This window comes from Rattus rattus, chromosome 6, assembly GCF_011064425.1.
Source record: "Rattus rattus isolate New Zealand chromosome 6, Rrattus_CSIRO_v1, whole genome shotgun sequence".
In the NCBI taxonomy this organism is placed as follows: Eukaryota; Metazoa; Chordata; class Mammalia; order Rodentia; family Muridae; genus Rattus; species Rattus rattus.
In genome coordinates, this window is record NC_046159.1 from 120,955,311 (window position 1) to 120,979,803 (window position 24,493).

The following is a 24,493-nucleotide window of genomic DNA, read 5'->3' on the forward strand; positions in this document are numbered from 1 at the left end:
AAGAGAAGTTTGTTTTATGTTTGGCGACGTAATTCTTTTCAGAACATATTTAACGATGCAGATGCTACATATCAAAAAAGCATAGGACTCACTAAACCCAGGAAACATGTACACAGGGCTTCACACATCCCAGATGAGAAGAGTGGAAAGGGCTTAGTGTGAGGTATCATGGACGGCCTCCCTGACGGGCTCTGCCTCTAGGGGTTCAGCATCCCTTTCTGTAGTAGAGCAATAATCATATGCCTTATATGCTCGTGTTGAGTAAAATAGCTACTCTAAAATGCTTAACATGGTCTGACACAAAAGAAGAAACTAATGAATATTACGCCTCTTCTCTATATTCTGGTAGCAGGCTGGGCAAAGAAATAGAAACTGGACTCCTACATAATTCAAGCTTAGCCTTCTACAGTTCTTTCTTTCAGCATTTAGAGTTTGTCTCTGTCGTGTAGATTGCTAACATCTATAATTCTTTTTTAAAAAAGGAAGTTTAAAATGTTAAATTCTAAAAGTAGGAAATAAGACTCCAAGTTAAAAAATAAAACTTTAAAATGCTCAAAACCAAATATGTAACGGTTTCATAAAGGTGTGTTAAGTAAGATCCTCACCATTGCAACCTACTGAAGAATGTTAGAGAAAGTGAAATAATAATGCTCCTTGTACTAGAGCCACTAACAAAGTGTGGCTGTCCTTGAGAGTTTTCTCCATCTGACTTTCTTAACCGAGCACCTGAGCAGGCTTGTAGTGACGGGGTACCACAAGGGAAAAATCAGAAGCAATTCGGACATGCAGAGGGAGTCATCAGGAATCATGCTGTCGAGTTCTGTGATATAAGGATGCGTGAGAACTGTGTGATTGACCAGAAATACCCTACATGGGATTGTCCCAGTGACCTTCAGTAAGGTTCAGAGGAAGGAAGAGAACAGGAGAGCTTCTAGGAGAGATTTCAAGAGACAACAGAGAAATTGAGACCTAACTTAGGGCGGTGTGCATCTGAGGTTGTGAATGAGGTCGTAGTCTCACGATGGAGAAAGAAAAAATATTGCAAAAGTAGAAAATACTGTATTTAGAGAGTTACAAAAATGCCAATGTGGGCACTGGAAAGTATGGGCATTGAGATGGAAATGGCTCCCGAATTAAAATCAGTAATTCGGGCTGGAGAGATGGCTCAGTGGTTAAGAGCACTGACTGTTCTTCCAGAGGTCCTGAGTTCAATTCCCAGCAACCACATGGTGGCTCACAACCATCTGTAATGGGATCTGATGCCCTCTTCTGGTGTGTCTAAAGACAGCTACCGTGTACTTACATATAATAAATAAATAAATCTTTAAAAAAAAAATCAGTAACTCAGGGATGGGAGGAGACATTTTACAAAGCCTGATCAGTCTTCTCAAAGCTTCCGAGGAAACAGTGGCATCTGTAAATAAAAGCGGAGACTTGAAATTCTGCTGAAAGGGGACAAGAAATTGGAAGGGGAAACTAAAGAAATCTTCCAAGAGTAAAGCGAAAGCCCCAGGAGATAAATGGAGTTTAAGGAGGTCCACAAACAATTCCCCGTTCCTCACGGGGTTTGAAACCAGGTACTAAATGAACAGATAGATGAAAGAAACACTTCCGTTTCACTGATGGCTGGGAAAAGCCTGCACCAAGCGATAAGCCTTGTGCAGCACAGTGCTTCCAAATGGACCCCTGAATGTGGTCGCTCTGTGCCTTTCAAAGACCAGGCATGGAAGGCCAGTCAGGAGGTCACTGGGTTGGTCATAGTGTTTCCTTCATAGGCTAGAAGGAAGGAAAAGTCTTTAGTCCTCCCTTCAAACTCATCAGTTGGACACGTCAGTTTTCCCAACTAGGGAGGAAAGAACAAGGGTCAGGAAGAAACAGAAATGTTACCTGAATGCAGGGTTTTTTTCCCCCTCAATAAGCCAGGAAGAAAGGTCTTTGGAAAAAAAATCCCTGAAAATTAAAAAGGCATAGAGGTTGGATTTTCAAGGTCCATGAATGAGTTGGAACGTCATAAAGTCTGTGTGAGGTAGAGAAAGGCAGATATGCAAGTGAATATTTCAGCATTAGAGTCTACCAGTCTAGGTTGAAAAAGAGGCTGATGACTGTCGGTGAGGGTTAATGGGGAAAACAAATACCTAAGGTGTGATATTTCAGAACACCAAGAATATGAGAAGGATTTGAAAAGTTTTTATGCAAAAAAATGAAACAAAAGACAAAACATTTATAAAAACATTTTAAAAGAACCAGTGAGATGCCACAGTTCCCATCTGCAACACAGGAGACAAAAAGCCTGCAGGGTTACACCTTTAAACTTGAGAGAAAACTATTTCCAATCCAGAATTCTATACCCAGCCAAGCTATTAATCAAATGTGAAGGCTGAAGTAAGACCTTTTAGACATGCAAGAATTCAGAAAATGCATCCTCTGTGCACCTTAAAGGAGTTAAGGATGTACTATGAGAAGAGAATGATCAGACCAAGGGAAGCCGTGGCACCTAGGAAAGAGTGTGTGTGGACTAGGAGGACCTGACGCTAGGTCTCAGCCGTGGAGTTAATCCTTCATTCCAAGGGAATCCTTCACCACAGAAAGGCGTGACATTCGGTAACAGATAATAAAATCCAACCCTGGGACATCACCAAACTTGACTGTACTGCTAACAGTCCTTATCAATACCATTGCCCCTTGCTTATACAGACAATTGATTTCTGGATTGCCTGAGGATATATTCAGATCTGAGATGCTTAACTTCCTAACACAAAATAGTGTAATATTTGCACATCATATACATATACTGACACCCTCCGCCGTTGGCTTTGGGTCTGACCACTGGGTACCACCATCTTTCATCTTCCCCAGAGCAGCCAACGCAAAGATTGTGGAAATGTTTCCTTAGTAATTCAGACACCCTAGAAACACAGAGTGGGGAACAACTGTAATTAGGTAACTAGATTTCCCTGTCCATAGAAATGCAGCGCCCGCTCCCACCGCAGGCAGCTGTTGATGCTCCGCCCCCCACCGGCCCCCAGACTGCTGTAGAGGAGCAGGAGCTCCTTAGCCTCTCTCCTGCAGTCCCGGGACAGCATGCTCAGCACAAGCTTCGAATGAGAATTACCTGAAGAACTCTAAGTCCTGTCAGGGCCTGGGCCCCATGCCTGCCCCACCCCCTCAAGGCTCTGATTTACTCAGCCTGGGAAGGGGCTGCAAATGATCCCCAGGTGATTTTAATGTGCAGCCAGAAACGAGAACCACTGCTCTGCTCTCCGGTTGCCAGGGAACAATCCCCGGATTCCTGAAACTTTACTACACAGAGTAGATGGAGTCTTCCTTTCTCCTGCCAGACTCTGCATTTCCTCAGACCACAGCCGGATTGTAAAAGAACATTTTCCCTTCCTCTTCTGTGTGGACACGTACGCAGAGATTTAAAAAGTAGCACAAAAGGTCTTCTGCGTTTTGCTCGCGTCGTGTGACTTGCTTTCATGCGTAAGAGCTGCCTCCTCATTTAAAGAGCCTCAAAATACCAACATTCACCAGGCTCCAGAATTTGCATACCCATTTTCCCACTGATGTCATCTGGGTCTCTCCTCATAGTTAGTTATGGCTAATAGTATAAAGTGAATTTTGGATTGCCCCTAAGGAGCAGAGGGGAAAGGGGGGGACAGTGTGTATAGTTCAACATTTCAGGAAGATCCAAATGTGATTTAGGCTTTTGTACATTTGTTTAGGAAATGTACAAAATTTAGGAAATTTCCCACAGACCTGGGAATTCTGCCTCTATTTAGCTGATGGCTGAAAATTGTACTGGCCATACTGGGCCTTGATTTGCAGAACTGTGGGATAGGAGTACTTACTTTCTGTGCTTAACTGTGATGTGTACATGATAATAGATCTAAACCATCATGGGTAGAGCCTGGTTAAGTCTGGTTAATTTCTCAATAAATGGTTGCAGTAGTTAATAAGGTTACTGTAGGACTACAGCTGTTATTCAGTTGGTAAAGTGCTTGCACAAGGCTGAGTTCAATCCCCAGGACCCTGTTAAGAAGTGGGTATGCTGGCACGCACCTGTCGTCCTGTGGAAACAGAGATTAGAAGTTCATTCTTGGCTACATGGTGAATTAGGGGCCAGCCTGGACTACATAAAACCCTATCTTAAAAAGTAATGGTGTTATAACAGGGAGCTATTGGAACTCAAGACCTTCATGGTATGTCCCCATGCTTTATTCTCACCATACGTAAAACTCAGCAAAACTTCAAAGTATAGATCCCCTTCTTGGACATCTCTGCTCGAGTTGGGCTTCGCTGTATTCAAGGTTTTAAAGTCTATAAATCCTTCAAATAGAGGTAGAGGTGACTCCTAAGTGCAAACGTTGAGCCTGCTGTATATTAACTGGAGGGAGGTGTGGTTCGAAGCCTGTGTTGCAGTAAGTATTTGGGGGTTTCTACATCTCCTTAGATCATATAATTCCCAAATAAAAGACGCAGAGCTTTATATTTATAATAAGCCAGAAAAGCACTAGAACTGAGTAGACATCAACCCTCTATGCTATTTTGTCTACTTCCCTGTCAATAACCCCAAGATATCACTTGCCATGTTCTGCCTGGACTGCTACATCAGGCCAGCCCTCGTGGCCATGTGTTCACAATCATTCTACCCCATGGCCAAGTCTTACTTTTTCCTCCTCTCTCCTCTTCCTCCTGGTGGTCCCTGAAGCCCCACCAACCTCTCTTCTTCCCAGTTACAAACTGTAGGAATCTTTCTTAACCAATCACAGACAACTTGGGGATCAAGGCTTATACAACAAAAGCTGGTGTATGTGAGGATCTGCTCCTCTTGGGGCAACTAGATCCTACAGTACTGATATTAGCATTGCATACAAGCAGCATCAGAGGATCCCACTACAGCTAGTAGAAGAGTGAGCTGTCAGCTGAGGTCTGTCACTAATCCACACCAAGAACTAACTTTGGTACTGTCATGTTCCCAAGGGCAGCCCCTCCCCCCAGGGAGGGGACCTAAATAATGAGGAGAACTTGCTATCTTGGATCACAAGAAGTCTGGATACTGGGAAAGTCCCAGTTGGGCTTCCTGAGCAACCCCACAACAGTCTTTAGAGCCCAGGGCCTCACATCCATCAAGACTGTGTGTACTGTTTCATATATGTTCTTACTGCCGCTCTCCTGTCCTTTGTGTCATACCGTTTTAAGAAAATCATCTAGAGACAGAAAAAGCATTTCTCTCCTATCTCTTTAAAGAGTGAAGGAGATTTCAAGTCCAACACTCATCTATCCTTAAATCCCATTGATACAAACTGAATCATCACCACTTTCTAAATGCTAAGAAAAGTCAGTGCGTTAGCAGTGAAATGCCCCATCAGGATTTAGGACACTGCTGGATCAGAGAGGTCCTGGCAAGCCCTGGAGCACACAGCTTCTGAGCTCCTGAATAAAGTAGGTACGAAGTGTCTACACAGATCAACAGCATCTCATCTGGCCCTGCCACTGGGTTCATAAGAATTGCTTAAAGTGTATTTTTAAGATCCAAACTTAATATGCAAATCTTCCCAGTAATCATATAAAAATATCAGCTCTGAAGTTTGTCACCTGGAAACTTAGCATAACAAAGGCAGGGCAATGATGTCTCCTGTTATTTTTAGAACTAGGAGTGCGGCTTACAAGTGAATAGCCTAGCTGCAGATGGAATTCAGGAGGAACACAAAGTGCTTGGCATGCGTAATGCTATCCGATCTTAGGAGGGAAGCCTTTAGATAAGTTCGAGAGCCTAGAAGATAACCCTGAGATCATTTATGGCAAAGTCTACAACTGGATGGTCCAGTGACCCTAATGCCTAACACTGGGAATATAAAAGGCATTAGAGAGAAAGATCTCATTATAATGTCCTTTACAGGATGCTCAGGTCCCCATAATGTGGAGAATCCAGTCCTTTGCCTTGACCTTCCATACTGGTTCATAATCAGAACGACCACTCCCAGGTATACAGGGCACATTCCACTGCGCCTGGCAAAGTGGGGACCACTGCGTGGGGGGTCAATGCTCCACATTGGAAGACAGCGATCAAGCCACACAACCAAACAACCTAGGGCTATTGTGATACCTTGCCTGGAATTGTTGTTCCCTTAGCAGCCCTTGAGTGCTTTTGACACATGTCTAGGCTAATGAATAAATTGAGGCTGACTCCTGGAATGAAAATCCTCTCTGCTCATCCGAGTCTACCATTTCTTGGTCAGGTAGCAAGCCTGTACAAGAAACAAAGCCCTGTCAAGCATTAGGGCAAAAGACCATGGTGAGGTCTTTAGAGAGAGGCAGCTGGAAACTGTGTACCCGGGAGAGGCAGTGGGTGGTGGTTGAGACTTGCGCTTCAAGCAGCATAGTTCAGCTACCTTTCTCTCAACTGCCTCTACACTTCATGTCGAGTCAATATAGCAGAACCTTGGAAGAATGCAGAGCAGAGTCGAAACTCCCACCTTCCATTTCTTAGAAAGAGAGATTCTAAGAATTTTCCTCAGCACTTTGGAGAATATCAGTAAGGGTCTCACTGTTCCCTTTTCCTAGGCACATCCTAGGCACCCCCTAATTTGGGGATTCAGACTGATTGGCAGACATGCTCCACTGGGCTGTTTCTGCATGAGGACCAAATCTAGGGACTGGTGAATCCCCATAGCTTCTGGTCTCCTAAACTGCCCTTCTTGGCGTCTTTGGCTTTGAATTTCCAATATTCACAACCCATTAGCACCACTGTCATATTAAGAGACCTTTGAAAAACAATGATTGAAAGGTGAGAAAAAACGTAGCAGAGTAAAAAAAAAACAGGGTCAGTTCTTGGAATATGAATCTCATGAAAGAGAACCGGGGGAGGATATTCACCAGGAACATGATACGAGGAGACATTTTGAAATCTATATGCACTGTTGATCCAGGAGATTTTAGCAACTGGCTTTGTTCACAGCCATTCTACATGCATCCCTGTAGACGTATCCCACTGTCTCCTTGAGCCCTGGTTTGCCATCCATACAATGGGAAGGATAGCAGCTTGAGGTTTTTCTGCAGACCTTGAGCATCTTGTTACGCTCTCTTAGACATGTTGAAGGGCAATGAAGCAAGACAGGAAGAACTCACTGAGTCTCCGCAAATGGTGCCACATGGCAAACTCATCCCAACACCAAAGCAGAAATGTATTTGGATATTTCTATGGTCTACCTGCCCTTCCCTGACACTACAACCCTCATATCCATGGGAGATGAGTCTGAATGCCAGGAGCCTGCCCACACAGGCTTGTCCCAGTCTCTCTTGCCTCCTAGCAAGAAACAGCATGAGCACAGCTGGATCATTTAAGCTGTGTAAGTTGGCCAGAGCTGTGGCATAACCATGAATTTAGGGTCAGTCTCAATGCAATATGGTTTAGCCCTCACTACTAGCTGTGTTCCTTAGACTAGCGCATTAATGTCTCTAGGATTTGCTCTTCTGCCTCCTAAGGTTAAAATGGTAGTGTAGGTCTGATGCAGTATGTAAGGGCATTGAGAGAGAGAGCACTCTGCAACCCTACCTGCCCGCTGTATGGCAAGAATCCCACATGTAGCCACTTACTCGGGTAAGTGAATTGTCAGCCAATTGTTGGGTCACTGAAAGATGAGATTTAGTAATTGCTTTATCTATTTGGTTTGGGTATAAGTTGGACATCCCTCCCCTAACAATCTAAAATTAAAAAAGTTCCCAAATGTGGCATATTTTTTATAATGGCATAACGGTGTAAAGGAAAAACCTTCTACCTGGTTGCATAAGGCAGCTTGTAGTCAGAACACAAGCAATTCAAAATACAGTCTAAAACTACCTTCTGGCTATGTGTCCAAAACATAGACATAAATGAATTTCTAGTTGACTCTGAGATTTCATCTCAAAGACATCCCGTGTTATATATGCAAATATTCCCAAATTCCAAAAATTCCAAAATCCCTAACACTTCTGGTTTTAATCATTTCAGATAAAGGATACTTAACATTGTAGTAATATACATTTTTGAGGTAAAGATGCTATTGTGTATTAGAAAATGCTACATTTCCTCTGACTTTAAATTATGAGAGAGAGAGAGAGAGAGAGAGAGAGAGAGAGAGAGAGAGAGAGGGAGAGAGAGAGAAGAGAGAAGAGAGAGAAGGAAGAGAGAGAATGTGACAGGAGAGGAAGGAGTTAGGAAAGGGGACAGAATATTATCAAAATATACTGTATGAAAATGCTTTAAATTAGAAATAAAAAACAAATAAGCTGCTATGTATCCTATAAAATAGTGAGTGTTGGTTACATAGATAGTAAATAGGTTGGGGTTCAGAACTGGAGTCCCCTTCATTTCTCAACCTATCCCCCAATGGCTGCAGTTACCAACAGTCTACCCAAGGTGACCAGAAAATGGCGAGAGATGCTCCAGGACCCCATGATCCAGCCTTCTCAGAGCTACTTCCCTGAGGTAGCACTGAGGTAGGGAAACTCATAGCTGGGTCCTGTGCTTAGACTGCCCTACTGAGCTTGCCTCTCTCTGCCTTTTCCTGCAGGCTGTAAAGCGCTTCCTGAAACAAGAATGCAAGTGTCATGGTGTGAGCGGTTCCTGTACTCTGAGGACATGCTGGCTGGCCATGGCTGACTTCAGGAAAACAGGCGACTATCTCTGGAGGAAGTACAACGGGGCCATCCAGGTGGTCATGAACCAGGATGGCACTGGCTTCACTGTAGCCAATAAGAAGTTTAAGAAGCCAACGAAAAATGACCTTGTGTATTTTGAGAATTCTCCAGACTACTGTATCAGGGACCGAGAGGCAGGTAAGTTAAGAGAATTCCTTTAGACAGTAATGTTCTACAACCTAACTGAATGCCTATATTTTTCCGCAGGCCATTTGTGTAATTGCAGATGCCTCTCCTCGGGTTCCAGGCTTGTGCTCTGTCTAATTCACATTGAGACTGCACAGAAAATTCACACAAGCAGTTAGAGAAACAGGTTGATAGTGTGCAGATTCTGAGGAAATATGAACTAACAAGAACGTATGTGGCAAAAAGTCAAAATATGCAGATCAGCAGAATTCTTGCTTGCACAGAATTCTAGCTAAGGGGATAGATAAGCATTCCGTGCACTCACCCAGCATCTTCTCTATGATCACAGGCTGAGTAGGGTACAGTTTTGTAATAATCTTCCCCCATGACAAATCCCCCAAGTCTGCTCTATTTCACAATCCCTTGCTCTTTTCAATATGGTTAAAATTGTCAAACACATTTTGTCTCTTATTAAACTATTTTGAAACTCTTATTTAAAACAGCAAGAATCTATCCCCACATTTTTTGACCATAGGTGGGTTTTATATAAGGGGTGGATTTAATAGGTCTCATTTATTAAAGCCACACCCTTCCATCCCAAATAATGCTCTTTCCATCCTGTACCGCAAGCGAAGCTTCTTCCAGCCTGGACATAGCAACTGTCCTCACTGGTCTACTTTTATAAATATACGCTCTCTACCTCTTACCCTCAAGGTCAATATTAGGCTACAAAGATTCCTCCACAAAGACCCTAGCAAAATAAGCATCACCGAAAGAGTCTTGGTGGACAGGAGGTAACGGTAGCCACAGCCCTCGTTGGCTCAAGTTATGTGCTTAGCGGGAAGCAATGCCATTAACTATCAGGAAAAAAATATCCTTCGGTTTAGATTCTAAGTTTGTTTTCCATTCTGAAGTAATTGCAACAGAGCCAGTAAAACAGTACAGATGCGGCCAGCTGCTGAAGCTAGATTAACTGATAGACACGATGATCAGGAAGCATCGTAAGAAGCCCAGAGCCCTTTCCTGGCCCCTGGGTTGTTGAAGTTCCACTGTCGTTTGATGACTTAGCTGTCTGCAGCCTGTGAGCATGTTTGTGCATGCAGCACATGAATTCAAGACTGCTGAGCATAAGGACGTAATGCTGTGCCCCTCTGCATTCTAGACATGCTTTGGGCCTGCTACCAAGTTATCTTACCTGTCAGACAACAGGCTTGATGAAACCTGTTGCTTTCACATAAATCAACCCAGTGGACTGTGTTCCTTCTGTCCTTAACTAGTTATTTGACTCTGAGCTGGCCGTGGGCATGGAGTCACCTTAGTCATTTTAGATGCCAGAGGCAGACACTTACATAGAGAGCGCTGTCCTAAGACCTTTGCATATCCATCTGCTCTTGTTGAATCTGTGAAGCACCCCTAAGACACCAGTCCATTGTGCATTTTCACCTGGGGAAAGAAGGCACAAAATAGTGGATGCTTCTTAAGAATCCACCAACCAAACTCTCACTCTAGCTTACAGAATCAGATAAACAGCCCTGGATATCACTGTCCACGTTGGACATCATATATGAAAGAGGATGCATGTCTGTCCCCATGTTTGGCCGAAGCTTTATCCCTAAGAGGACATATTTGAATTACCTATTTCCTAAGCACGATGGCAAAAAGACCTTAAGACCAAAACCTCCTCTCAGATCTAGAAAATGTGCTGTCCTACAGGGGTTTTTCTGGTACTTTGTTTTGAAATAATTTATGTACTGAAGGAAATAATCCTACCTGATGAATATTGTCTTCGATGGTGGTACTCAGGGAACTAAAGACCATACTTTCTTGTCATAGGAAGGGGATTCTGAATGCAATCCCTGCTTCCCTTTTAAGCTATTCAATTGATCATTCTTACATACTTTATTCTTCTCTCTCTCTCTCTCTCTCTCTCTCTCTCTCTCTCTCTGTGTGTGTGTGTGTGTGTGTGTGTGTGTGAAGTACGTGTCAGTGTTGATACCCGTCAGAGGCCAGGAATGTTGAATCTTCTGGAGCTGGAGTTACAGGTAGTTGCACACTGGGGTTCAGAGCTGGACCCCCTGCAACAGCAGTAGGCACTATTAAAATCTGAAAGCCTGAATGTCTGCCCCTTGATCATAAAGCCATAGGTACATATGCTATGCCCACTGCACGCCTTGGCTTGGTCAGTGTGCCTCACCAGCTCTCAGCCTCCTGTTTTAGAGGAGTAGAAACTAAAGCTCTAAGAAGTTAAGAACTTTTAGGACTGTCTGTCCTTTCCGTCATTTTACTCTGCCTCCAGCAGCCCTATACACATGGACATGTAGTTAAAGGAGTGGCTTCCATAGTAAGAAACATAATTTAATTTCTTATTTCTATACTTTCTTAGAAATATTTTGACTTATCTAATTTAAAATCCAGTCAATATTTTGGTTCTTGAGTTGTGTTGATCAAATAATAGCCATCCTAGTCTTTTAAGTACCCAGTTCCAATACAACAGATCACATTTCCAATAGGCTTACCATATTATTTGTACCTTTCTGAAATATACCGAAACGATGCCAAAGCCACCCATGTGACCTGCAATGTTTCTTTTGTAATTTTGGTAACTATATGTGATTTATTTTTATAAAGACAAGACTCAGAATGCTTTATATGACATAGGTAAAAGTTCAGGACATTAAGAGAATATTTTTATAGCTAATGTTTGGATTGTGCAAATAGTCACAGGTGTGAGGTGCAAGGACGTTTGCTTCACCCACACACTGGTTAGATCTTGCCCTTTGTCATGTGACTGGTGGCTGTCTTCAGATGAGGGTCTCCCTGACTGGGATAACCTTCTGTGGTGTGTTCTTTACTAAGTTGGTCCACACCACACTGAACATTTCTGGGTATGGAATCTTCCTGGAGCAGCCTCTACCCTGTGTTTGCAGAGATAGAGAGATGTGAAAGATAATTCTGAGACCCATGAGAATGAAGCCTTCCTGCATTTAAGGGGGTGCAGAAGCCTCCCTTGTGAAACAAAAGTATTAGGTCTTTCAGTCTACACAAAGGATTCGGCCAGCATGAGTCTGTAACAGAATGAACACAGACTGTGCTAAAATCATCTTACAGACTAGACAAGCTCCAAGATAGACCAAAACTTTGTAACCACATTTAATTCAGAACATGCATTCCTCTTGTTTCTTTCTTGTTAGTTTTCTTTATTCACATTCATAGCCACTCTTCCCTAAATTTAATCTTCCTTTTCTAAATGGTTGATTTTGAGTCATGAACACTAATATTCAATTTACTGGGCACCTTCTTCTTGAGAGCATCGCAAGAGCAAGAAGGGTGATCAGCTGGGGCATTGGTAGATGGGTGAGTGGTGTTTGAACTGCTTGGCTATGCTGTTCTCTGTCTGTGCATCCTGTTCAGAATAACAGTGCACAGGACAGATCTGGAGTGTTTTCCAGTTGGGTTTGCAAGTGCATTTCATTATTCTCCATAATTCTCCATTCTTCCTCAGAGACCTGCTGGGTCAGAATCAGGAAATCCTCATACTTTTCAAACTTAACAATAAGGTTTAGAAAATCAATGATTTGGTGGTCCATGGTCTTGGTTTACCCCTATCATCAGAGAAGAGGATATCCAAGGAGACTTTGTTCTTTAAGTCTCTGATCCTTAGAGATGGTGAAAAGTATTCTTATTTGTAGATTGATAGACATTACCCAAAAAAGTACTTCAACATGGCTCATGTGGCATAAAATATGCTTGTAGAAACTCTACTGCAAGTAACTTGTTTAAATGATTTCAACCATTAAGACTTCTGCTGCAGTTAGCTTGACATCTTGGTTATCAATTCATCCTCATCCATGACACAATGATACCACGATGAGTGAGTTTTGGTGAGAAGAACCACAAAGTGGCTAGCTTGAGTGATCCTGGTGAGAACAGATCTCACTCAGTATGGATGCTAGGAGCCCTGGTTGAGTTCCTGACATGTCACATCTGTTCTACATCCCTTACATACCCATTTATACCCTAACTCTTGACAGTAATCCCCCTCATTTTCAGATCAAGAAAGTGAAATCCCAAAGTTTTGTAATTTGTTCAAGATTTCATTGCTTGGAACTAGTTAACAAGTAACAGGGATAGATAAAAAATCAAAACCAAAATCCATACTTTTCTCATGATCTCACTTTTGTCATGTTTGGATTCTGTGGAAAGTGTATATGTTTGTGGGGGGGCTTGTCTTCTATAATAAAAATACAGTATGAAGATATGAGACTTTAATTTGGGGGTTCCCACAAAGCTGCATTTAGATTATATGGAAGCCCTTTTCGATTAGAATCTTTCCAAGATTTTTTTCTTTTCCTTTTTTCTTTTGTGTAGTGTGAGTGCATAAATGAGTACATTACTGTGTACACACATGAGGAAGCCATAGAAGATATTGTCTTCCTCATTCTCATAAGGCAGGATCTCATACTGAACATAAAACTTGCCATTTTAGCTAGATTGACCGGCCAGAGAGCTTCCTGGATCCATTAATTTCGTATGGTCACAGGCACATACAAGCCATGTCTGTCTTTTATCTGCATTCTGAAGATTTGAACTCAGCCTCTCCTGCTTGCACTGCAAGCACTTTTTTGCACTGAGCCATCTCCCCAGTGACCACTTCACATTTTTAAGGGAACATCTTTAATTGTTTTTAATAAATGGTAAGAAAAAAAAACTTGAAGAAGAAATTGTGGAAACAGTCACTAAACATGTCCCCTTGTTTTCTGATGATCAACTATAAATACCTCCATTTGAAGCACATTCTGCTGGAGTACTAGCAACTGCAAGAGGTTGGGTATGTGATATTTTGCAGGCCAGATTGGAGGCCACATCTTAAGAGAGGAACTTTCTGAGATGAGCACTGGTGGCTCTGGAGTTATCTAGTCTGGCGATTGCCCCGAGGCATCAGTAAATCAAAGCAACCCTTCAGTTAGAGATAGGTCCATCTGTAATGAGGGAATGCTGCCCTCCCCTGCAGAGGTGTCTGCACCTAATCACAGACCACTTTCACTACGAATGATATAAAACCCTGACCTGAGCTAGAGGTCATCCCGAGGTCTCTTCTTCAACCAGAGGAAACAAGTAAGCCTCCACCTCTTCCCCAGTCAAGTTCAAAGCAAATGGAATTCTTGGCTAACCTGTTGTCCAGTAGAAACCCAAAGCTCGACAGGCAGTTGTTCTTGGTGTCAGCATTTGTGCTTCTCTTATGAACTATACTTGACAAAGAATTCCTTGAATCCCATGGCAACCCAGTTCCTAAAATCATTGTGTTCAGAGACTCATATTCTAGATAAGTGTTGTGTTGTGGCCTTGCTTGCAGACAATCATGAATACTGACTAGATCCTGAGTGTTATTAAAAACAATGAAATAAGATTTTAACACATAGGTGAAATCTACCTAAATATTAATAATGCGCAACCCATACCAGGATATTTTAAGTCCTTCATTTCTTTACTGAACAAATATTAACTGAGATTGTTCTAGGTGCCAGACACATAAACACTGGCAATGCAAAGGCAATGAAGGCAAAGTTGCTTGGTCCTTGTCCTCAAGGCTTCGTCCACCACGTGACCATCATAGGTTGTCCAAGCTGCAGCCAGGCAACATTGCACAATCTAGGTGACAGGGAACCTTAGTCTCAGACGAGTGAGAAACAATGTGTCGTAGCCTTGGTCTTTGCTCCATTGCTATGTACAAGGACTTACTGTGTATTAATTGGGTACTACCTTGACAACATAACAAAGTCGTTCATTGCTTTATTCTCTGACACAGAAATTAACGAATTAATCTCTAAAGGGTACCAGGAGAATCAAGCCAAGACTATATTGAAATGTTCTAGTGAGGCTTCTAAACAATAATTTTCACAGAAAATTATTAATGCTGTATAATTAATATTAATCACTCTAGTAATCTATCTTTTAAAATGTGTAAGCAGTATTTATATAATACATACATTAACCTTTTCAACCTTAAAACATTTGTTAGTCTTGACTGTGTACTCCTGACTCTCCTGTCTCCTGTCCTGTCCTATTAACACATCTTACTCCATTTCAGTGAATAGTTTGTTCCCTTCTACTTTGCTGTTTTGTGGTTTTATTTTTTATTTATTTTATTTTTCCCTCAGGATCTTCATTTCTCTTTCCATATTTTCTTCATGGTTTGATCTTCTCCATTCTTACAGCTTTCAATATCTCTAGCCATACGTTTGTTCTCTTGCCGTATTCAATTCCCTGCCTAATTGATTCATACTATATCCACTGGCTTCATTCAGAATTGAACTGATCTGTCCCACTCAAAACTAATTGTCCTTAAAAGAAAAATCATTGGATATCATTGATATCCAAGAGGCCCAAGAAGAGCTCAGTTTCTCCATTTATAGACTGTGCAGTGTTTAATTCGCAGTTACCTCTCTGTCTCACCAGGCTCCACAGGAAAAACCTGTGTTGGTAGGAACTGTCTCTCTTACTTATATCCCCAAGATCCAGCAAGTAAATGTGGTGAATTCAGCTGAATGGCAAGTTATATACCATATAGAATTCTGTTCATTAACTAGCTGAATTCTATAGATTTATAGCTTAAAGATGGCTTGGCCTCCATGCAGAGAATTACAAAGCATGTTTTTTTGTTTTCTTTTGTTTTTACACTGGTTATAGTGCACAACCTGCAATTTTTTTCCATTTAACCTTGAGTGTTAAGTAGAACTTTTGCATTAGTAGATATCTTCCAAGGGTCATGACTATGTTATACTGCTTGTTGGCCCTGTCTCTGGGTAAGAGTAAAGATGCAAAATAAACACAGCAACAGGCTGCAGCTCTGGCTTTCATTGCCCAGATACTCAGCTCTTTTACTTATCATTTGCTGCTGGTCACCTCATCTGATTCTATTGATAACTAAAGCAATGTGCTGTTTTGATTTTAATCTAATGGAGTTTAGTGTGTGTGTGTGTGTGTGTGTGTGTGTGTGTGTGTGTGTGTGTGTGTGATATAATATAGTATAAATACCCCAGTGCATTTATTCTACAAATATGACTTCAAAGTATAAACATAGGTTATACTAAAATTCTAAACTGACACTGGCAATCAGAATGAATGTAAAATGTGGCAAACAAATTTCAAGTCATTTTGTATATCCAATTCTTTGACATTATTTGAACAATTAACAAATTAATTATCAAACAGGTGGATTGTCTTTTCTGGGGTGGGGTAGGTGGGGGAAATGACAAAACTCATTTCTAATTGCTATATTAATTGTTGCAGACAAAGTGGTCTTTTTAAAAGTACACTAAAATAATAAATTTAGTTACTTTCTTTTAACCTTCCCAATGAAATCCACTTTACAATGGTAAATCTCTTCTTCCAACGTATGGAAATTTCAGTGTTAGGGAGCTCTCAAGCCTACCTTATGGAATAGGCATCTCTAGGACTACAAATTGCTCTTAACTATTGTTTCTACTGATTGGGAAGTCATGAAGACATCCACGTCTCTACTTCTCTTAAGATATGTTTCACCTTGTAATCTCTAGGGTTCTTCTGACTTGACAACTGAAGAAAGTGTTCATTTGACTCTGGTTTGTAGTTCAAAACCTTCACCTGGTGCCATAAACTCACTTAAGTTATCAATATGAATTTCTACCATTTCAATATCAGCCATACTCTGATATGGGAGCACACTTATATAACATCAGCTCTCGGCATAGTCAACCTGAGCTACTACGTTGAGACCATACCATCCAGAAAAAGAAAAAGATCCTGAATTAAAAAAAATAAGATTGTGCTACATTTCTTGCATGTACTCTCTGGATACTAAGTGAAATTGTTTAAAGAGGGGCAGGCTTAACTGACAATGTGTACCTGCTCCCGATGCGTACCTGCTCCCGATGTGTACCTGCAAATTTGCAAATGCTTTGTTGAAAAGTGTGTCCTCACCAGAAAATGGGAAGGCTATTCTTGCTTTTTAAGAAATTGATCTTAATCGAGTATTTAATGAACAAGCAAATCTACATTGGCACCTGATTACTATATAGTGTACAGAGGAAAGGTCAAGACCAAACCTCTGTCCCAAAGAAGGTGGAAGCTGACATTACGAAATATGGAACCAGTTTCAGGAAGTGTATTATAGGCCTTCGATAGGTCAATGGAACTTGTACAGACTGGGTGCACTTCAAAGAAGGCATTAATGAAGGCTTGGATCTTGAAAATGTGAACAGATTACACTTGAAATGAAGGAGAGGACAGCTTACAAATGGGGGCAAATCTGCAAAAGAACAGTCTACATGGCTTCAATAATGCCAGAAAATCACTTAGGTCAGTAGGGAGAAGAGAGCCTATTTGGAGAGTATGGGGGTGAGAGGAGTTCAAGGAACAAGAGGTGGGGTTAGGTGGAGGTGAAGAGCAGGAGAATAGGAAATAACTTTGGCCCGGCTAGATAGATCAGGTATGGAAAGTCTTGTAGAGTCCAGCCATAACAGTGTTAATTCCATTGTCGGATTTGCCAGCTTAACGGGACATGGCTTTCCTGTGCCAGTCAAACCTTCAAGCTAGGAAAATGAATAAAAATGAGTCAAATCATCTGAACTAAGTACAGATATTGCCTTTCCTAAGTAGCATTAGCGTTGCAATCCTTCTTGTGAGGACGGGGGAAGGCCTGCAAGTAGATGAATGTGCGGTCTCCAACATTTGCTCTGTAACATTCTTTTGTTCCCCCAATAAATCTGTGTCATTAATGACAACGTGTAAGTCAAGCAGAGGAGAAACAGCCTATTGGATGACAGGCTTAAGTGAATCTTGCTTTATGCCCTAATGGTCAACATATGGGCCTCTGTTGGCCTGAGTGGCAGGAATTTCTGAAGATACAGGCAGAGGGAGAGAGGGAAGAGGGGCAGAGAGAAGCAGAGGGGGAGGGGGAGGGGAAGGGAATAGGGAGGGGAGGGGGAACATGCAGCGCCCTTCCTCCAGGTTCCAGAGGTATGAGTCTGGGAACTATTAGCCAAAGCCCCTCTGTTCCTCCTCTGCTGTCAGGAAGATGCATGTTGGTGGAGACAGAAATGTTTTTACACTGGGAACCCTGACTCCATTATTAATTTTATAGCTCTGGGGATGGGATGCTTGATTCTGTAAGTTCCCTTGATATTGCCCCACCAAATATGATATGTGGTCCCAAACACATGCGATTTAGAAACTTCCACTCTTTGCCTGTTTTCCCATGCATATGCGAGTTCTCATTGTGAGCTGGGATGGGGACATAATATAGGGGAAGCAAAAAGGTACATTTAGCCAGAAGCAGCACCTTACACCTTCCCATGACATATGGCCTCCCTGTCTGCAGAGACTGCCTGCTTATTGATGGACATGGAGGTGAGGCAGCCAATCTGAACCACTGTTTGGGATTAAGATGACAGGAAAGCTGGAGTCGGAGCCAACAGTATTCTACGTCATGGGACTGAGCACTGTCACCAGGCTGGCAACACATCTGGGCACACTTCACAACCAAAGCAAAAGAACATGTGAACCACATAAATCAAAGCGAAACAAGAGAACGCTATAAAGCAGCGTGACTTTTTAAAAAATAGGTGTGTTAATTAAAAAGCACCCACGTTTGCCCTTATAAGACGACAATTTGGGAGGCCTGGGTGAGAGGACCATTAGCTGAAGCTATTTTTCAAATGTTTAGTTGGTATTTTTAAACTACTACCTATGCTAAATGAGAGCTTGAGTTTGGATCCACAGAACCAACATAAAAACCAGACACAGTAGTGATTGTATCTGTTATCACACTGGAAGTTTAGGGGCCAGCTAGCCTGATAGAATGGAGAAATCCACAAGTGTGACCCTTTTTCAAACAAGGTAGAAAGCAATGCCCATCACCCAAGGCTGTCCTTTGACTTCTACACACACTACACTTGCACTCTCTCTCATAAAGACATACACATGCACATGTAACACATACACTTTTTTAGTATATAAAAGAGAGAGAGTATCAATTCTGGGGAAATGCAGCCTAAACCTCGTGTTAACCAGCCCTTTTTATTTTTCTCACAAAACCTTAAGTGACTAACTAGCCTACAACATAAAAGGCCCTCCTTCTCAGTCCCCTCAAAGGCTATAAATCAGATTCTCGTGTAAGTTCTTTGGAGGAGGGTAGGGATAGAGTGTGAAGTATTGAGGATCAAACCTATGACCTCGCCTGTGCTAGGCAAGCACTGGAACACTGAGCTACATCCTCGCACTTGGGTTTGGGGATATTGTCTCACTATCTAGCCCAGGATAGCCTAGAACTCATGATCTTCCTGTTTCAGCCTTCCTAATGCTGGGATTTTAGATGTTTTCAACTGCATGCAGCTTATAAGTTCATTTGATAAAAAAAAAATTAAGGGACAGAAGAGGGAAGATTCCTAACTGTTATTCATACCCCGTTCTAAGGGTACCCACCATTTGTTAGCTGTGTAATTCTGAGCAAGTTACTGCCCCTCCATGACCTCTGTTTCTCCATTTACAGATCGATGATGGTAACAATATCTGTCTTACAAGTTTGTGGGAATTTCATCACTTATCACAGGGGCTCAACTCTATAAATATTCTATAAATTTATATCTCTGGTTATAAACAAAAATGCAGGAGGGGTATAAAAATAATCTAGAAGATAAAGAAGGAAAAAGAGACTAAATGGATAAAAGGGGAAGAGGAGAAAGTCTGAATAATCTTCACCTCTGTTAAGTCTTATGTGAAACCTGCCTAAGACTTAGGGCAAAAAGGTTCAGCTGAGTCTTTGTCAGTCATGGATTCTGCAATGGGCCAAGCAGAAGTGAATGACTCATTAATTACCCTATTGGTGCTTCTGCCAAAAATATGTAAAACTAAGGAAGCAGACAGATGATAAAATCCAGCAAGCCACTTTAGTGAACACACGTGTGGGTACATAAGCTTCATTCTTGTCTTTAATTCTAAGCATAATCGTGTCACTCTATTTCAGAAAGATTGGTGGTAGGTCGTTACAATAGCACAGTTCCATCGCTCTGAGTCTTAACAAGCATTCAAGATTCCATTAAAGGGAAGCAACAGTGAACAATTTCACAGAGAGCCTTTACCTGGCTTTGAGGAAAGAGCTCTATCCTTGGCTCTAATGGCAATTGCCTGAACTGCCCTTCTGCCCTACGCTCTAGAATTACATCTAGTTAAAGCTTTATCCCGAAGAGGGACCAATTTGTACACCTTCCCTAAGCATCCTCATCCTCTCCTACTTCATAGACTGCTCTGTGTCGCCCTGTTGGCCCATTTCCTGTATCCCCAGTACCTCAAGGGGCCCCATTACAGCTCTAAGCCACGATCCCACTACTGTTCTGATATCAGGGGCTCTCAGTCTTCAAAAGCTCTTTTTTATCTTCCTTCTTCTTGGCATCATTAAGCCTCATTTGGGAAGCAGTGGTGAGTAGCATATTGTCATTACTTCTGGTTTTGAGCATTTTATAGTTGAACAACGAACAGATACACTTGGTTGCATGTTTTTGTTTCACATACCAAAGCCACCTTTTGTCTTTCTCTCATGTTTTGGGTTTTCTTTTCAGTAGGGAGTAAAGTCAGGGTCTTTTACATTCTAGGCAACACTCTCCAGTGAGCTATAACCTCAGCTCTCTTTTTTCACAGTTTAATTTGAGACAGGGTCTTATTAAGTTGCTCAGGCTGACCTTGAACTCATTCCATGGCCCAGGTGTGCCTAAATTCACTATCATTCTAGCCCAGTCTTAGGCCACTAGGCCTGACTCTGAAACCATATTTAGATGAAAAATTTCCAATGACCATTGTCTTACCTTGCCTTTTCTCCATGAGTTTGGATGGTGTGGATTCGATTTGACAAACAATCCTTGGTTCAGAGGAAGTGCTCAGTTCTGCATTTGAGAAAACAAAAACTCTTAGATGTCTTTAAGCTTCAGGTCACTGGGGAAAAGACCATTGGGTTTTTATATAGGATCCACAGTCTGACCTAAGAAGAAGACAGATAACTTCCCCATTCCAGCCTTCTCAGATTGACAGTCTAGGGAAAGCAAAAAGAATTCAAACATGTCATAGTATTGACAGAGTTTAACAACTATGGTTTGGTGAGATGAAAGTATGTTTATTGGTATACAAGACTTAAGAACAAAACACAAAACAATACAAAGTGAGTCACCACTGGAGTAGCAGGGTCTTACTCACAGACCTTTAGCCTCGGTCCCTACCTCCTGAAAATGATGACCAAGCCCATGAACCTCATTCCAACTTGTTTCCTGAATCCATGGTATCTTTAAAAACATTTTCCTAGTCACAGCAAACTCAAAATGCTAAGAACTAAATTGGTACTTAAAGTCTTCCCCTCCCAGGCATTTTTCTCCTTGGGGAATTGCTAGTAGCAATATGACTGCTCAGACCCAAACCTTAAATCCCCTCTCAACCCTACTTGTCCCTTTCCCATCCATCCATCACTTACCATATCTGCTGGTCCTGTCTCTTCAACTAACCTCTCTCTTTCTCACCATCAATGTCTTAATCCAGGCCATCTTGTGGCTGGCTCCTAGTTCTGGATGGGCCTCTAACTTATCTCTGTGCCCTTATTTTGACTTGCTTCAAGCTATTCAGTCCCTGCACATTGCTTTGCCTTCACAAACACACATTAAACCATATTGATCTTTGCATGAAGACCTTCAATAGAAATCTGTGGCTCACACAGTAAAATTTAAACCCCCTGTCCTGTTATCTAAAGCCACTGACAGTGCAGCTTTTACTAACATCCTCAGCTCTTTTGCTCGCCCCTTGAACACTGAATCATAGCTATGTGGAATGCCCTGCTGCTCCTTGCATAGAGCTTGTGTGGCCTCCTCCTCTTTACTTCCGCCTTGCTCATTTTCTTCCAAGTAGCATAAATAACACGTGTGGGAAAGGTCAACTAACACTAGCTGCATTCACTATAGCCATAATATAGGGAGCTTTCTCAATTAAACACGTCCATACAACTTGTGTCCAGTTTATGACATGAAAGAGGCCTGGTATTCTAGAGGCTTCCTCGTGTCCTTTGTCCTCCTCACCTATGAGAAATATCACTACCTCAATTTCAAACATCCATGTCTAGTTTATCCCAATTCTATACTTTGTCTAAATAAAGGCTAGGGAAGCCTGTGTCAGCATTCTGTTGATGTGCAATGATTCACCCAAACACTTAAGGCCTGAGATGAGCTAGAAGTCCTAGCTCTATCTATCTCATATATCCCATCTGTCTTTTAAGTCTCCTTCACCATCATGCTCCTTGAGGACTTGACTGTCTTCCACACAGCCTTTCCTTCCACTTTCCCTTTCACCTCTAACATTATCCCAAGTGTATGCTTCTCTCCTCACCATGGAGCACGTTTTGGTCATTTCCTACTTGACCCTTCCACCTCCATCTCGTACTTCAATAGTTAGCCAAATGCTCGTGGCTTGCCCTCTAAGGCCTCTCATCCATTGTGCTTCTGTCTCTCCTCATGGACTCTTGCCTAGACTCTTCTCAGAGCTCATGTTTAGCCTCCTTCCTCATAGTCATTCTAATAGACCTGGGTATGTTTTTCTTGGATTAAAATCCATACTGGTTTTACATCCACCATAGACTAAGATAAAAGCTCTATCAAGATAAAGGACTCTTTAACCTGTTGTTTCTGTCTTCTTTTCTATGGTTTTTGTAGAATAGACACCCTGTTCTTCAGTCTTACAGAATCTGTATTCTCATAAACCTGTCTGAAGTATTTCTGCTAGGAGCTTCTTGTGCCTAGAAATGTCTCTCATCCCATTATTCCTTGAACATCAACTTATCCTTTCCATTGTCTCTCTAGTGCCACCTTCTTGTTAAAACCATGTAGTTGAAGATGCTTTACATGGTCCTGTCCCCTACTATTAGAATTCATACTAAGAAATATCATTATGATATTCATAGAAGTCCCTCAGGACTGCATCTTTATTTTGTTCACGGATTAGGTCTCAATAAACATTTGCTAAGTAATGAATAGATGTTTTAAAACAGGTTGAGCATTTATTCTGGTAGACACTTAGAGATCTAATTTTATTCCATTCTCACTGAAGCCCTGTGAAGAATGCCAGCTTTGCAAGAGAGGAAAGGGAAACTTGCATTACTTGCCACAACCATACAGTTGACACATGGCAACACTACAAGCAAACCCTTGATTGCCCATACCCTAAAGTTCTTGTCTGCCATGATACCCTGCATGCATGCAGCTCTATTGTGGTTTCCAGTAGGTCATTAGCAGATGAAATACTGATTTGGAGGCTGTGGTACACACATTTGTCTCTTCACTACACTGCAAGTCGGCTGAGGAGTAGGAGATGGGTCTTATTCATTTCATGTTTCCCCTGCCTCCTAAACCCCAAGCAGCCAACACAGCATCTTATACATATTTATGTCCGCTAAATGTCAATCAAATGAAATAATGGGTGTGATGTTAAAAGGCAGCATTTGGCAATGTGTGTCCTTTTGCATAATCAGTGAATTTTTTTTTTTTTTTTTTTTTTTTTTTAGGAAACTGTCCTGATAGTTGCCCTGAATTCAGGCCCAGCTGTTGCCTCTTCTAACCCTTTGCTTCTTCAGCATGATGTAGGCTCAGGGCCATCCCTGGCTGACCCACCCTCCACCCCGACCCGGCCCTCTGCCATCCTTCCTGTCCTCAGGAAACTCCTCTGTCTGTCTTCCTGCTTTCAGCAGCTGATCACGCACAGCAAGTCTGGCCCACCCTCTGCTTTTCTTGACCTCATACCCTGCCTGAACCCTGCTGTTTCCCTGGACATTCTGCACAAGCAGAGCAACATGACACTCACGCAGATAAATTCCATACAGAGCAGATAGTGGTAAACAGTGTCACGAGGCAGAAGTGAACAAATTAATTCATTATCTTTTTCTCCCTGTATTTTTCTTCTGCAGGTTTGCCAGTTATTTAGCATTGTCGATTACAATAAAAACAAGAACAGCTATTAAGCTAAAAGGGGGCAGTTAGTAGAAGGATCTCAAGCTTTAGCTGAGATTGGAGCTCAGTGGCAGACTGCTCGCCTCATATACACTCAAGACACAGTGTTCAAACCACTTTTAAGGAAAAGTCCCAGTGCCTCTAGGTCTTCCAAAGTTGATGTATGGCCAGGCCTCCAGACGAGATGGAAACAGAACCAAACAATAGTCTAGTCTATCAGGTCTCCTTTTCCGGGTCTGGCCGTCACTGTCCCTGGACTTGTGCTTTATTCATGTTTTCCTGTGGCTCTCTGCCTATCCACAGAACTCAACTTAGAGCACAGGGGCTGGGGCTACTGAGCTTATGTATGGCAACATTCTCCTGGGAACTTACCTTATTGGTGCCTACCCTCAGTCCAGTGAAGAGGGTGATGGTATAAACTTGGCAACCAATGGCTTATCTTACTAGGAAAGATCAATGTAGAAAAATTCATTGCAAGCTGAAAAGAACTCTCCAAAATTGTCCATTCCCCTTGATTATGCATCTGATAAAGTGGTCAAGAGCTTTACTATCCTGGGGACAGAGTAAATAAAAGGCTTTACATCTTTGAAATTCTTACTTCTCTGTTTGAGATAGGGGATCATGATATGTCCTGGAGTGCCCTGGAACTCAGTATATATACCAGGTTGGTCACGAACTTT

The 24,493-nt window shown here is 42.0% G+C and overlaps 1 protein-coding gene across 1 annotated transcript in view; it reads left to right on the forward strand.

Moving 5' to 3' along the window:
• Positions 1–24,493, forward strand: part of Wnt2 (Wnt family member 2) — a 40,049-nt gene that overhangs the window by 13,963 nt on the left and 1,593 nt on the right. The window contains exon 4 of the mRNA XM_032905268.1: positions 8,553–8,817. Within this exon, the coding sequence (XP_032761159.1) occupies positions 8,553–8,817 (265 nt within the window). The remainder of the gene's footprint in view (positions 1–8,552; positions 8,818–24,493) is intronic.